The sequence below is a fragment of the Pleurodeles waltl genome, chromosome 3_1 (assembly GCF_031143425.1).
Source record: "Pleurodeles waltl isolate 20211129_DDA chromosome 3_1, aPleWal1.hap1.20221129, whole genome shotgun sequence".
NCBI classification, from domain to species: domain Eukaryota; kingdom Metazoa; phylum Chordata; class Amphibia; order Caudata; family Salamandridae; genus Pleurodeles; species Pleurodeles waltl.
In genome coordinates this window covers 167,132,279-167,148,633 of record NC_090440.1, presented here as the reverse complement: position 1 = coordinate 167,148,633, position 16,355 = coordinate 167,132,279, and the positions used below count along the sequence as shown (strand labels likewise).

The 16,355-nt window shown below is 41.9% G+C and overlaps 1 protein-coding gene across 2 annotated transcripts in view; it reads left to right on the top strand.

Annotated features, from left to right (window-relative positions):
- The window catches only part of RNF111 (ring finger protein 111), a 306,333-nt gene that overhangs the window by 252,375 nt on the left and 37,603 nt on the right, over positions 1-16,355 (top strand). For both annotated transcript variants that reach the window (XM_069222081.1, XM_069222080.1), the window contains exons 11-12: positions 9,772-9,864; positions 15,420-15,515. In XM_069222081.1, the coding sequence (XP_069078182.1) occupies positions 9,772-9,864; positions 15,420-15,515 (189 nt within the window). The remainder of the gene's footprint in view (positions 1-9,771; positions 9,865-15,419; positions 15,516-16,355) is intronic.

The following is a 16,355-nucleotide window of genomic DNA, read 5'->3' as shown; positions in this document are numbered from 1 at the left end:
ATGCCCTATGGATGAACTGGTCAGGAATATTTGCTTACGCTTTTCCTCCTCCTCCCTCTCCTTCCTTACCTAGTAAACAAATTGAGTCAAAACAAACTCAAACTCATTTTAATAGCACCAACGTGGGCAAGACAACCCTGGTACACAACACTGCTAGATCTGTCTGTAGTACCACACATCAAACTGCCCAACAAACCAGATCTGTTAACGCAACACAACCAACAGATCAGACACCCGGACCCAGCATCGCTGAATCTAGCAATCTGGCTCCTGAAATCCTAGAATTCGGACACTTACAACTTAGCCAAGAGTGTATGGAAGTCATAAAGCAGGCCAGAAGGCCATCCACTAGACACTGCTACGCAAGTAAGTGGAAAAGATTTGTTTGGTACTGCCATCATAATCAGATACAACCACTAGACGCAAATCCAAAACATATAGTAAATTACTTGCTCCATTTACAAAAAGCAAAGCTAGCCTTCTCTTCTATTAAAATACACCTTGCAGCAATATCTGCATACCTGCAAACTACCTATTCAACTTCCTTGTATAGGATACCAGTTATCAAAGCATTCATAGAAGGGCTTAAAAGAATTATACCACCAAGAACACCACCTGTTCCTTCATGGAACCTAAACGTGGTTCTAACAAGACTCATGGGCCCACCTTTCGAACCCATGCACTCTTGCGGAATACAATTCCTAACCTGGAAAGTTGCCTTTCTCATCGCCATTACATCTCTAAGAAGAGTAAGTGAAATTCAAGCGTTCACAACACAAGAGCCTTTTATACAAATACATAGAAATAAGGTCGTCCTACGACCTAATCCAAAATTTTTACCAAAAGTTATTTCACCATTCCATCTAAATCAAACGGTAGAACTACCAGTTTTTTTCCCACAGCCAGATTCTGTGGCTGAAAGAGCACTACATACATTAGATGTCAAAAGAGCATTAATGTACTACATTGACAGAACAAAAAACATCAGAAAAACTAAGCAGCTATTTATTGCATTCCAAAAACCTCATGCAGGTAACCCAATATCAAAACAAGGTATAGCCAGATGGATAGTTAAATGCATCCAAATCTGCTACCTTAAAGCAAAAAGACAACTGCCCATTACTCCCAGGGCACATTCAACAAGGAAAAAAGGTGCTTCAATGGCCTTTTTAGGAAACATCCCAATGCAGGAAATATGTAAGGCAGCCACTTGGTCTACGCCTCACACATTCACCAAACACTACTGTATAGATGTGCTATCCGCACAACAAGCTACAGTAGGTCAAGCTGTATTAAGAACTCTATTTCAGACAACTTCTACTCCTACAGGCTAAACCACCGCTTATGGGGAACTAACTGCTTACTAGTCTATGCATACCATGTGTATCTACAGCGACAGATGCCATCGAACTGAAAATGTCACTTACCCAGTGTACATCTGTTCGTGGCATCAGTCGCTGAGATTCACATGGACCCACCCACCTCCCCGGAAGCCTGTAGCAGTTCAGAAGTTACCTTCAATTTTGTACATTTTGTATATATATTATTTAATCCTTTAATAGGTACATACTTACATTTTTCATTGCGCGGGCACTATTACTATAGTACAACTCCTACCTCACCCTCTGCGGGGAAAACAATCGAAGATGGAGTCGACGCCCATGCGCAATGAGCACAGAAGGAGGAGTCACTCGGTCCCGTGACTCGAAAACACTTCTTCGAAGAAAAACAACTTGTAACACTCCGACCCAACACCAGATGGCGAGCTCATGCATACCATGTGAATCTCAGCGACTGATGCCACGAACAGATGTACACTGGGTAAGTGACATTTTCATTACCTCTAATGTTTATTAGACAATATAACTTTTGTTCAGTCTGGCAGTTATTTAGTTAAAATGGTGCAGGTCCCCTCAAATAAAAAGCAAAGGAGAGTGAATGAAAGTCCTAGACAACTGTAATATTAGCCTGGTTGCTCAAAGTTCAGCCCGGCAGATCCCCCACACAGCAATAGAGGTTCAGCTGCTTGAGTTTCCCTCCTCCCAGCAGCACATAAAGGGCCATATGTACAAACACATTTTCCCATTGACACAGATTGGGAAAAACCCTTTGCTACATCTGGCCCGTAGACTCTTCACTGTTCTTTAATGCCTGCATCATTTAACTTCCTACCTGCCAGTGTCTCACATCCTCAGCCAATCTCTGTTTACCTATTCTTCAGACTCCCAGAACCCAACATGACCTTTACAAAGGAAATCGGACCTTATCAATTCTTCCATTCATTACAATACTTCCTAAACCCAACAAAACATTTACAGTTCAAACCACAGATCTCATCAATTGTTCTTTCATTCAATACAGTTACCCCACATTCCTCTTAGACTTCAGCTTTCCTGATTAAGACATGAAGGCAATGAAAGAGTCTCCTTAAACACTTCTCAGCACTCTGGCCATGAAGCAGCTCCTCACTGTCCTAACTATTCCAAATCTAATACCCTTGACACACGCTGGCAGTGCCACCTTGCATTCAGTGCAAGAATATAATTCCACTGGGCTGGAGAATCTACTCATTCTCCATCCTGTGGCCCACAGTGACACACGATGGGCAACTGGATAATAGAAAAACAAAAATTCTACCCTTTCAAATACTTTCTCATGGATGAGAAAAACGTGTCAGTCCCCCTCCTGCCCTCATCCTGATATCAACATTATTTGATGGTATGAATATCTATTAGAAACATCACATACCCCAATGTACAGTCTTCGAAACTTAAATCTTTACAAATTCCTACTCTAAACAACTCTCTGATGAGTACACTACATGCAGACAGCACAGTAATAGAGACCAATGGCCTGGATGACCTCACCCACCTAAAATCATTTCCCTCAGCGCACCCCTCCATCAGCACCAGCAGATATTTGTTCCACTAGGTTACCTTCAATGAAACTGCACATGGAACCAAAGTACACTTCAACGCTGTCAAAAACTTAATGAATCCGCTGCCAGTCCCTCGTATCTCACATTCAGTCAACAGATGCAATGCCATCAGCCATGTTTTCCTCAGAAATGATAAACATGATCAGATCCAGCATTGACAGTTTTAAACTGCAGTTCAGCCTGCCTCCAATCCCCCTCAGGTAGACAGCTTTCAACATCCAATCACATGTTGAACGCACCATCATCCTCCGCTATGTCAAGGCTCCTGCCTACGAAGTGGACATTATACAGTTGTCTAGAGTGATATTTATTCATTGTGAATTAAAATACCCATGAATCCCCCAGCATCGTCAATACTTTCTTCAGCTAAAGAATCTTCTCAGATCACGTCAAAACAGGACTGGTGCTCTCCCTGCTGACAAAAGAATACTGGCTCCAGATGATTACTGGCCCCGATTATTGCCCCAACAATGGGGTGTCCTTCCTCGAAAATATTCATGAGATGTCTGCCTACAGTATAACATCAATTAGACTAATTTTCATCAAGGCCACCAAACCTGCTTCTGGTAATACTACAGCAAACAGAAGACCACTCTTCAAGTAGTAGCAATTTAAACTTCTCAGCAACAACATGCAGAGATCCCTGTTTTCTAGTCCTTTTTGACCTCTTTGCAATCTTTGACACAGTTGACCATCAAGTGACCCCGAATTTCCCCTAGGATCCATCCTCTCCTCCATCTTCAACCTCTACATTGAGCTGCTTATACATAACCTCTACTAAAAAGTATTCTCTGCTAAAAACGTTCGGCAACTACAAAACCGGCCTCCAGCAAATCCAAAGCCAGATTTGAGGCAATAATCTAAAACGCAACCAGGTACAGAAGAGCACTAATCATCCTTGGATTAAAACGTGGCTACTTAACATGAATGGGACTTCTAAATCACTTGTATTAGTCTTCGACTCAGTCTTCCACTTCCAAGAGCACATCTCCAAGTAAACCAAAACAGCAAGGTACCAGCTCTTGTTCCTGACCTTTACTACTCAAATCTTACTTCTGGATAAACCCTGGTTCTCTTCTACCTATATGGAGAATACACTTTACTCAGCAGCCTCCTCAGTGCCACCTGGCACCCCGCAAGCAGCAGCAGCACAAATTGCTTGACCACATAACCCCAATCTTTAAATGAACTACATTGGCTCCCCCATTATACCTTCAAGACCTTCAAGAACAACTGCATCACACACAACCCCGTTTTGAACAGCACCCATACATACCTTGCCAAAGGTGGACAATGCCAAATGAGGAGCCGAGACAGCCTGACAAAAACGCAAAAGAATTGCAAGAAGGAAAACACCCGAAGACCGGACTTGTCCATTAACACTCATAACATCCACACAAAAACTAAAACTATTCCTGCCCAGAGCGAAATTGAAGACACTCCTGTTAAAAACTTTAACTTCCCATCTCAAAGAGTCTGCATAGCCACCCTCCTGTAAAGGATGCAGATTTTCATACTAGGACTCAAGCCTTGTGTTCGGTGCTTAGTTGCTCCCCAACTAAGTTTGCCCTAAACGAATACTAAACCTTCATACATATAAACAGCGTGTAGTGACCAGGAGAAGTGCTCCTAACTGAAATTGTAGTTATGATTGAGCTTTGTGCAGCAGACTCTAGTGACAGAAAGAATTCCCTCACCACATCGGTTTCGCCTCCATAAGTATGATGCCCATTCTCAGGGCATCTGACCATTTCTCAGTAGCTCTTCTTTATCTTAAGTTTAGAAGGACCGTTCATATTTTAAAGTACATTAGTCAGATGCTATTTACCATAGCCTTAGATTTAAACCAGATTTTAGTCTATGAAAACTCCTTTCAAGGCTGTCTCATCATCTGCGACGTTCTCTCCTAGTTTGATCATAAACAGGTTTTAGCATATGGACAGGAATTGAGAAACAATTTAGAACACTTTCAGCTACCAATGAAAGGCAAATACCCTTTTATCTCTTATTTGTATGGCAACTGTTAATGACCAGAAACTAGGGTTTCAAATAGAATTGCTGCCAAATTCTTACGTAGTCCTGTCCAGTTTGGACTAGCTGTTGCTTCCTGTTTTTGTCAAGTAGGAGGAATTTGTTTTTGGTTGTGGTGAGCCTTTGAGTGACACAAGTAGAATGGACAGGAGAACACTTTTCTACACTTGTTCGTCCATGGTCAAGCTAGCAGAAACATTACTCCCTAGTCCTATAAAAAAGTATGTTTCTTCTTACCACAGACAGCCCTTGTCAGTATTTTAGTCTTACTAGCACTAATATGAGAACCTACATGGGAACCCCTGGTTCAGGTAAGTGTCTTTTTAATTTGTACTGTCTAGAACATGTTAGTGAAGATTAAGTTTGATGGCTACAGTGGCAACCTTCACATTTCCTCTAGGAAGTTACTCAAATCATTATTAAAAATATTATAAATCATGGATTATTTAACTCAGGACTAACTTCTGAACATCTTAAACTGGCTTGTTGCCTCACTACCTGGCCAAATGGTGCACAAGGGAAGTTGTCCAAACAGAGCAGCCACTGCAAACAATTCTACTGATAGCAAAAGAAGCCTCACTGCATTCTTATATCTATGGAGTCAAAGACTGACTTTGAAAAGGGAACCTTTTAGTTGGTGATGGAAGATTCAAAGCACATGATTTGCTGCTGACAGTAACAGTCAAACATGTTGCAAGGTTTTTGAAGAGAATTTCATATTAAAGAGAAAGCCATGCTAGAATTGATCTGCCCATGAATTTTGTTTAGGTGAAATCTGAAGATTTTGAAATAAGTCTATAATTCTATAATTTGCAAGGAAATTCTTGTCCTTAATTTACAAATCAGAATAATATCTTTGTGACATGTTTAGCTGTAGATACACATGCTCTTCATACTCCTGCTATCTAGTGTTGGGTATGGTTGTGCAACTTGTTTTTCTTCTAAGAAGTGTTTTGAATCAAGAGGAATAGGGACTCATTCCATGACTGGTGTACTGCGCATGGACATCAGCTCCATTGTTAGATTGTTTTCTTTATGCCGTCGTGTTCTGACGTCTTACCAAGCAAGATCTGGGTCGACGCCTTGTGGTGTTGGTCGTCAGACTTATTTGGTTAATCCTCTCCCATTAGTGTGAAAACACACTTACTTTGGGTTTCTCTTGGTCTCACCGCCCGTCAAGCTTTGACAAAAGAGTTTCACTCAACTCCCTTCCTCTCAGGGCCCTGCTCCTGGTGGGGCATTTCACCTAGTCTTTGCTTCTTCATGTGGATGATGGCTGGACATTGATGGAAAGCATTCCCTTCCAATACTGCCCTCTGTATCACTCCAAGAATCCTTGGAGCAACAACCCCAGGTCTGCAACCCTTGTCTGCTGCCTGAACACAACAAGGCCGCCTGTCAAACCTGCCTTGCCTTCACTTTGAAGAGGACACTCGGGTTTCGTGATCGGAGACTTGCATGCTGGAAAATGCAGCACCAAGGAGTTGATATCCCAATAGCCTCAGGGGCTGATCCATCCACAGTCAACTCTTTGCAGTTCTGCCCTCAACCCAGTTCTCAATCTGAGTCTGAGACAAAGGAACATACATGTCAGGAATCAGCAGCAGGTATCTGAGACACCGACCGGGAGTATGGCCTCCCAATCTCAGTGCACACCGACACCTTGCACATACCGAGCACCTCTCCATCAGGGATCAGGTCTCAAGCCCAAAAGCCCCCCAACAGGTCTTGGGTCACCCACTGCCTACGAGCCATGGTCTGCATCAACAGAAGGCCACAATACTGCTACCTCCACTGGTGCCTAAAACACCTCTCGAACACCGACCTTCCTCAGCACTGATAGCTCCACTGACTGGTGCCAAAATCTGCACAGTTAATCTATCAGCTACGGAAGAGCAACTGGCTCCGAAACCCAGCTCTGCGTCAGAAACCCTGAGGAGCCCTTCAACGTTCAGTCATTCAGTGCCGAACCACCCTCGATAGCGAGCTCAGACAATTCAGAGCAGCTCATACTTCAGTGTCTCCAAGAAGAGCTCAACACACATCATAAAAGACTCCATTCACCCACAGACTGGGAAGCTTTCAGCCAAGTTACCACCAAAGGCACGGAACACTATTCTAAGGCAGAGAAAACTGACCTGCAAGGAGCAGCTGGAGCCTACACCTCCTTCCAAGCATAACAAACATCAGGACAGAAACACTAGTCCATGGCTAGCTCGTCGTCCTGCACCTCCTCCTCCTCCCCCTCCTCCTCTTTCTTCTCCACTTACTCCTCCACCATCTCTGGTACCACCAACCTCCATCATCTCTGGGTGGATGGGGAGGAGGCACCACATTCCTCTGACTGAGGGGAGGGGTCTTGTACCCATTAACCCCCTATGAGGCCCCTTTTGACCCAGAGCCCTAGGATGACCTGTGAGACGACTACAATGTTGTGACCCCCCCTCCCCCCCGGGGACTCAGACCTGGACCTACATTCAGCCAAACCTTCCCCACCAGAGTACATCACTTCTTACCATGAAATGATCCATAGGGCTGCCACCTTTCACAAGATTGATCTACGTATCATCCAAGAAGACAAAAACATTCTTGTCAAAGTGCAGTCCATGGTGTGGTGTTATGTTTCAGGTAAGTTCTAGACCTCCAACTCTTGATGAGGTGCAGGCAATACTCAATACATTGAATGTTTTGAGCAGAGGCTATTTTATTGTAGATTTTGGTATTTAAAAAAAATGATGAGTTTGAGGCTGTTGTCTGTGAGCCATATCTTGAATGATCAATAATTCAGTTAAACATCAAGTAACTTTTATTTATGCTGTGATCTGTATGCAAAAACGGGACCACATCTAGATGCCTATGTATTGTACCTCTTATTTTGTGGAGAAAAATATTTCCCAAAGTTCAGTTAACTCAAGTTCCTCAATCAAGCGTACATAAACCAGCTAATTAAATATTTCAACTGATGAGGTAAATTCAGAAACAGCTGGAGGAAAAACTAGGAGACCACAAACCAAAACTGATCATGATCCCACCTTTTTACCAACCTTTATTGACTCCTCAAAAGTTTAATGTGCCTTTAGTTAGACGGTCTCTCTCTGCGGGATAATAAGAGGGCAGGGCAAGCCCGTGAGTTGCTTACCTGACCCGCACTTCTTTGGCCTAGAGTGTTTGCTGTGACAGTGCCCTCCCTTCACTCTTTAAATTTACAGCAGAATCTCTCAGCTGCCTGCATCCTGAACCTGACTGCCTTGGAAGCATACATTTTGCCTTTTTTGGATTTTTTACCTCAGCACTGCTTTTTCACTCAGTGAGAATTTTGACTCACTATTATAGATGCCTTACCTATGGCTTATTACTGTTGAATAAGGGTTGGAGATAGGCCCTGACAGCAAGTTTGCAATCCTTCCGTTCCAGGAGCTTGGAGTAATCCCTAGGACAAGGTGGAAGACTTTAATCTTGCAGAAACTAAAGTGAAGTTCCCTAAATATAAATCATGTATTTCTCTGTGGCTTCTTAAAACAGTAAATCACTCCCTTCTGTGTAATCTGTTTTTCTTCTTGGGTAGTAGAATTTGGTTTTGCGTTCACCATTAGAGCAGCAGAAGTCTTTTACCAATATTGTGGTTTCCAGCTTCTGAACCTTTTTCCTTAATTTAGAGCCAACATTTCCTTGACTACAATGGACCAGACATATGTTAGTTTTGTTTACTTTTAAGTACAACACATATTCAAACGTAATGGAGACAGAAAATCCAATTATGGGAGCTAAAAAAAAAAAAAAGGTATGTGAAATAATTTCATAATAAGAACTTGAAGAGGTTAGGAAATGAATTAACAAAGAGAAGATTGCAAATCAATCTTCTTTGTCTTGAATAATTTCTGGGTCTTAGCTTAGGACAAAATTCATGTATATGTTTTTCTCTCTAGAAAATATATACGATGAGCAGAGACAGTTGTATAGGTTAGTAGAACCTTGCCCCCCTCTTCTCAGCAGTTAAAGGTTAATAATATCTAAGCTCTATGCAGTTATGATACTAAACTTAGTTTGTGTTGAATCGCTTCTTTATTTAAGCTGCGTATATTTACACGGCTGCCTACATGCTCAGTCTAATGTTTCTAAACGTTCTTATTGATAATGAAAGGACACATTTGTGTTATTGCAACACTTATAGACTTTTTGTTTTTGTTTTTTTAGACTTTCCTAGTTTATTTAGTTGTTTGATGTGTGGGAGTTGGCATCAAGATTTCTAAAGATTGAAAGTTTTTATTTTTTACTTTTGTTCCAACAGCAAACCATTAGCTTTGTCGCATAATCTCTTATTAGTAAAACATTGTAAGACACCATTTCTTGGGTCCTGGCTATTTTTTTAAATATAAAAATAAATCTGATGAGCATTGTTCTCAAGGACATTAGTAGCATTTTTACCACACATTTCCAACCAAAGAGCACGCTCTGTACTGTTGAGCTGCAGTAGTCCAGCTACGCATATAGTTCTTGGGATGCCTTTGAGTCTTCACGTTTTGCTTTGGAAATCAAAATATGTGAGGAACGCTTGAACAATGCAGACATTTAAAGGTTAAACGCAAGAGATGAAAGAAACTGCTGAAGATAGTGAAGCTTAGGAAGAAGATGAGCGTATTTCAGTCCTGGTTATTTGTATTTTAAAGTGCCATAACATAAGCATTTCTTACATTTTGGACACGTTTCATTGTGTGCCCTATTTTCTAATTCTGTTGTCTTATTAAATAAACATTGACATGCAAGTTCTGAACAGGTTTAATTTGCGTCTGCTATTTGAATAGGTTCCTGATATGGCGGGCTACCCACACATCCGTTACATTTCATCTGGATTGGATGGAAGGTCATTCAGAGGCCCGTTCAGGGGCAATTTTGAGGTTTGTAATAGAATTGGAGTGTTTTCGGTGGGTGGTGGAAAATATGCTTGTGCAATTGCCACTATGAAATTCCTTGTACTAAAAGTGGGGAGTATGATACAGAGAATTTGGCTGTAAATAGAAATGCTTCACTTATGTGAATTATGTAATGATGTGGCATTTGTATTGCTATAATTTAATATCCTTGGGAACTCGTCACACGTTTTGAAACACTACACTTAAATATTATTTTTTCCGATTAAGATTTTATTGCATTAGTGGCTATGCTGATTGGTGGTCTTTCTGGAATAACCTTCTTAAATAGTTATGGAGACTGCTTCTGATCTAATGTGTCTTTTGCTTGAAAATGCATTCTCTTAAACATATCAGCCTTTGCTTTTCCCAAAATCCTTCCATCAGTAGATCTAGCCTTGGCATGGGAGTGTTACATTTTTAGGACATAAGGCAAGGAATGGATGGTCTTTCGTTTTGTAAAATGCCCATTAAATTTTTCTACCTCTTTTCAAACGTCAGACAAGTCATAGTTCAACATTTGTCCATGTTCCATGTATTTGGTAGATCGGTGTGGCACCTGGTAGCTAGCATTTGTGTGCCATCCTGTGGTCTTTTAATAAGATTGTGTGTAATGACAGATACGCATGTCCTGCATTAAACATAGACTTGCTCAAGATTCTTGATTTTGAGCCGAGTATGTTAGAGGTGGATCATTAATCAAATAGTCTACATTTTATGTATTTTAAAACACATCTGCAGAGATCCTAATTCAAGTAGGAAATTTAAATTTCTTCTTGTTAGCATTCACATTTCAGTTAATAGCCATGAGATAAGGTGCATTATCACACTAGTATGGAGACTTTCTTTGGTTCACATTTGCCATTCAGGGTCTGAAGAATGTTCCCACAATGAAAATCACAAGGAAACAGACCATTTACTTCTTCCTCAAAACACGAATGCTGATCTATATCTATCTTTACAAGATGCCAGTGGCTTAGAGACTCCACCTGAAACAGAGTCAAATTTAACCGTACCATCCCTCACAGAAGTTGAATTCATCCCCACAGGCCCTCACAGAAGAAGGTGCTTCTTTTGCAGTGCTAGTGCATAGAGCTACAGTTTTCCTGGATGTACAATTATCTACAACGGAAACTAGAGCCAATCTGTTGTCTCAGTGTGTTTAGCCTGGGCCTTACACTTCAGAACCCTTGTTGCTATGTAATGAAACCTTAACTGAGTCCTTCTTGGCGGCTTAATGTTACCTTGTTTGGCCCTGCCAGTATATCGGTCTATTCTGCCCTTATACAGACCCGCACCAGGTGATTTGTCTTTCCTGACAGACTTCCCTGCTCCAGAGAGTCTTGTATAGGCCTCTGTGAGCAAAGTCAATCTATAAGCTTTCCCACTGCTTCACTGGACAAGTAGTGAAAAAGGATAAATGCTATGAGCAAGAGGATTTTCTCTTTAGCCAGCACTTCTCTCCACACACTGAATGCACTTTGTCTCTTGTGCCGTTCCACTCGCTCATACAGCCTTTTCATGACTCCAAGGGCAGGGGTTGTTGTAGAAGCCAATATAGCAATCCTCTTCACCTGGTGCTGCAACCAAATAATTGTTTTTTAAACTCTAACGATGCAGCCATTTTGGCTAGTAATTAGTATTGCCTGCCCCGCTGATGTTACATTACTGCAGACCATTGTGTCCTTCAAATTGTCTAGTTTTGTTACGCTCTTCCCTTTTTGGATGCTCTTCTACACATTTTTGCCACTCTTTGCCTAACCATCTGTAATCCATGCTGATATCCTTTCTCAGGAAGTGCAGATGTTGCTAGCCAAGGGCGCGATCAGGCTTTTGCCTGTAGTGGAGATAGCCTCTGGGTTGGTAATCCCAGTATTTTCTCAGAGAACAGTGGGGTCTTAGGGCCAAGTTTAGACCTCAGGCTTTTGAATCCTTGAGAAAGGAGAAATTCAGTATGTTGATGCGTACATAGGCTTTGTTGGCTTTGGACCCTGAGGACTGGTCATATCTTTCCACATGGCAGTCCTACAGTGCCATCAGAAAGACCTTTGTTTCATAGTGGGGCCAACATGCTACCCTATCTCCCATCTAACCCTTCAACCTTATTTCAGATCCCTTAGGTGTTCACAGAGTTCATGTCTGTTGTTGTGGTCCATTATGTTCCTTTGGGATGCATGCATTTGTGTTCCTCAATGACTAGCCATTCAAGGGGATCTAAGCTCAGTTAGACTCAGACCACCATCAGTTGTCAATGTTGATGCTGTTCTTCCTGGAATTTTCAGTCAAGAGCCAAAATCTCCTCTTACCATGTGCAGAGGATTACCTTTATAACGGCCAGTCTGGACTTTAGGGTAGGGTCGAAGGTCTTTCTGCTCTTGTAACAAATCAGGACATTCAGGTTTTGAGCGCAACGTTTTGTGTGACATCATCTGACCCAGACTTGGAGGTTATGAGACTTCTGGGACTCCTGGTGCCACACACCTGTTGTAATATGAATACCCTTCACTGTAACCTTTTTAACCATTGGGCTCACCTATGATGATGCCTTTCAGACAATAGCCTCATTTCATAGGAAGCAAGTCAGGACCTCAGGTAGGAGGGCGTTGGTGCTGACCAAACTTGGGGTAGGACGTTCTCCTTACCAGACCCAGAACTCTTAGTGGTGGATTCATTATCCGTAGGCTAGGAAGGTCACCCGGACAGTGTAGATACTAGAGGCCCCAGTCGAGTAGCTCCTTCATATACGTTTTCTAGAGCTGTGGGTCTTTCTGTTTTCAGTCACAGACAAGGTGTTCAGATGCTGATGGAAACACATGTACGGTAGTTCAACAATCCAGGTGGTTTTAGGGTATTGTGTTCAAACGTGCTCTTCAAGGGCTTTTACTGACAGTCACCTGGGGATCCCCTCATCAGCAGACTTAAAGAACTCAACAGGAGTCATCTTGCTGACCACCAGTGGCGTGAACACTAAGAGGTAGTTCAGGTGTTTTTTTGGGTCATACTGTCTCTAGATTTGTTTGCTGCCTCTAAAAATGTCTACTCTTTGGCCTTCTGCGCCCTGGACTTTACTCCTTGGGATTCCTTTGGAGTCATGTTCTGGCCTACTGTATGGGGTTCTGGCGTACTGTATGACTTCCCACCTTTGCCACTGATTCTGCGGGCCTTGAAGAGAGAGTCGGGCATGACTAAGCACTTCTTAATCTGATTTCCCCAGGGTGGGCTTAAGGTGTGGGGAAGTTTAAGCTTCTGGATCTGAGTATTTGCCCTCCATTTCGACTGCCTCTTAAGCATAATCTGCTGTCTCAACAACAGGGCAGGGTATTTCATTCGAACCTCCAGTCTACACCTCCATGCATGGGGATTGAGTGGAACCATTCTTCCGCTAGAGGTGACGAAAGTTGTTCTAGCTACTCAGTGCCCTTCTACCAAGTCTGTATTCTGGTCAGTGTGTGACGTTCATCACCTAGTGTGAGGAAAAGCACATTCCCCTTTTACTGGTAAAGCTGTCTGATGTAGTAGTGTTTGGGTTGTCTTTCCCCTACATAGCTTTGCTCTGTGCACAGTTAAAGGTTATTTGTTGGCCCTATGGCCCTGGCTTCGTTTACTGAATCAGCACTAGTTTATTTAGAACACCCACTGAGAAACATTTCTTAAAGGTGTGCGTGCAGATGTTTCCTCCTGCTCCTCTGTTATGCCACAGTGGGATGTTAACTTGGTTTTGACCTTCGTCATGTAGGCTCCATTTGAGCCTCGTCAAAGTACAGCTTCTGTATATACCCTTTTCCATGCCAAGCTGGCACTTGGAGTCAGTGCTTCCTTTCTTCCAAAGGGGATGTCACTGTTCCACGTGGGGCAGTCCATCATTTTATTTCTTCTCTCCACTCATCCAAGGAGAAATAGTGGTTTTACGGGTTCCCAACATACTTCTAATTTTCTCTATAGAAAAAAATGAGTACTCCATGCAGGATCATCTTTGTTGGGTTCTCCTGTGTGAAGAACGGCAAATTGGTCCAGAAGCAAACCTTATCCTGATGTATTGTCCTCTACATCAAAATGTGTTATTTCTTGGCTAAAAAGGCTCCTCTTAAAGGCCTTTGGGCTCGTTCCACCAGAGTAAAGTCTGCGACTACTGCATTAGCTCTGCGTGTTCCAGTTTTGGATATCTGCCAGTCAGCCATGTGGGCTCTATCCATACTTTAGTCGGGCACTACTGTATCCATTCTCAAGTATGCAGAGAGGACCATTTTGATTCATAGGAATTCTTGGCATTAAGTCCACCCCTTAAACTCGCCTTGGAGGGGATATCGCTTTGGTATCTAGTCACAGGGCAGGAAGCTGCATTTAGAAATATCCATCGGGAGAATAAGTTACTTGTTTTTGATAATGCTTCTACTGGTAGATGGATGTATTCTCTAGCTAACTGCTGATTCCTCATTGTGCCCACCCCCAAGTCTGCCCCCCAACCCCAGTTCTCTTGAGTGGCCTTTTAGGGCATCATGTGATTCCAATTTAGTCTTTGTGCACGGTTGTTTCGCCGATCTGATGTTGATTCTTCACGTCTGAGGGCACGTATTTAAACGGATGTGAGCATGCATTAATGGCACCTGTATGCGGCCGATTATGCCATCTACTGGTTCACAGGAGCAATTACAGAGAAAACTACCGGATCTAGGATGATGCCCTGGGAGCTTCACAAGGTGGGGAGTCCGTAATTAGAGAATCCACCAGTAAGAACATTACTGCAGGAAAGTGTATTCAGTTGGGACAGATTTATCAAATTGATTCATATTCTGTATGACAAAAGGGATTCTAGATAATGTGAGTCTTGCAGTTTAATATTCAGAAGAAAATAGCAGGAGTTGTAAGTTCCTCCCATTTACAAAAGGAGTAGATTTGAAAAAAATGTCCACATTAGTGGAGTGAGTGTGTTTCTCCACGAGCTTTCTCGTGCTTGTGGTGACTGATGTAAAGCAAAATACGTCTCATTAGCAAAGCTAATCATCTATTGAGCAATACTTGAGTATAAATAAATTTAATGCTTATACTAGCATAGCACTTTTTTTCAGATACAACCGTGTGCATTGATTGCCGTCGATGAAAAATTTAATTAAGGGCATGTTTTTAACCTACGGAGATAAGATTTTTGTAACGAAATATTGCCAATCACAATGTTGAAAAAACATATTCAGCTATCTAATTTGTTTGCTAATTAATTAACTACTGCACACTGCTAATACATTATAAGGCACAATTATTTTTAATGTCTTTTGGCAAAGTAGAGTAACGGAACATTCTTTGTAACATTTCATGCACTTTCACGCATAAGGTGACCCATTACTAAATATTTCAAGCGGTATAATTGGATATATGAACATTTATAGTAGTAATGTGTTGCAACATGCTTGCAATAATTTCCACGTTAATAGTTCAGCTGCGATCTACTGCGGATATGTCCCTTTGCTTTATTTAGCATGCAGCTTTTACAGTGTGCGCTTCCTTTTCACATTTATATGTCATGAATACTTCTTGTCCCTTCTTTTCAGGAACTTATTCACTTGGAAGAGCGGTTAGGAAACGTGAATCGTGGTGCCTCCCAGGGCACTATTGAAAGGTGTACGTACCCACATAAATATAAAAAGGTGTGTATTGCTAATACATTGATGTTTACATATGCATGGGCCATTGTGAAGAACTGACATATTTCAGTATATTTAAGTAGGCCATCGATGATTATGCCAGACTGCGGGATTAAGAGACCTTATGAGCAGAAGTATGTAGATACTTAAACAGGAAATGCTACCCCTTTCGCAAAAGGTGAAAGGCATAATGGACAGGAAAATTATGTTGTACAATAGCTTTTCGCCTATTTCCATTTGATTTTTTTTAAGATCCTCCTATGCAGCTTTCTAGAACCATGTTATTACTGTTGCCCCCATGCCTCCGCTGTGCTATTAGTCAGCAACTTTAGAAGGATGAATAACCGGACGGCAGAAAGACGTCTACAGCAAAACCAACTATCCAATTGTAATCAGTATAGCGTATTTTACTATGTGAATCTGTAAGTGCGCCATAACCTCAACAGCATACATATGAGCACATTTATTTTGTGAGGAACATTGGGTATAGAAGGAAGATCCTTGGGCGCCTGACTGGTTTCAAGCTTTTGTGTATCATTAGAGGCGGCATGCATGGCGGAAAGGCTCAGCATCAGAATGGTATCAATCTGCTGCACATTAACTCTTTCGATTCTAGAGGCTCCATAACATTTTTTCCACATAAGCTATCCATACCAAATTTGTGTCCTTTTACCCTACACTCGGAGGATACTAAAGGTCCCCAGGGTTTGTGGATTTCCCTGGAGGAGACCAAGAAGTTAGTCAAAATATAGCTAATTGTTGGGGATAGTGTATTTTGGTTACAAATGAGGCAAAAAGTTCTGCAGAAGGAAGTGTCTGTTTTTCCCTACGAATGACATCTAT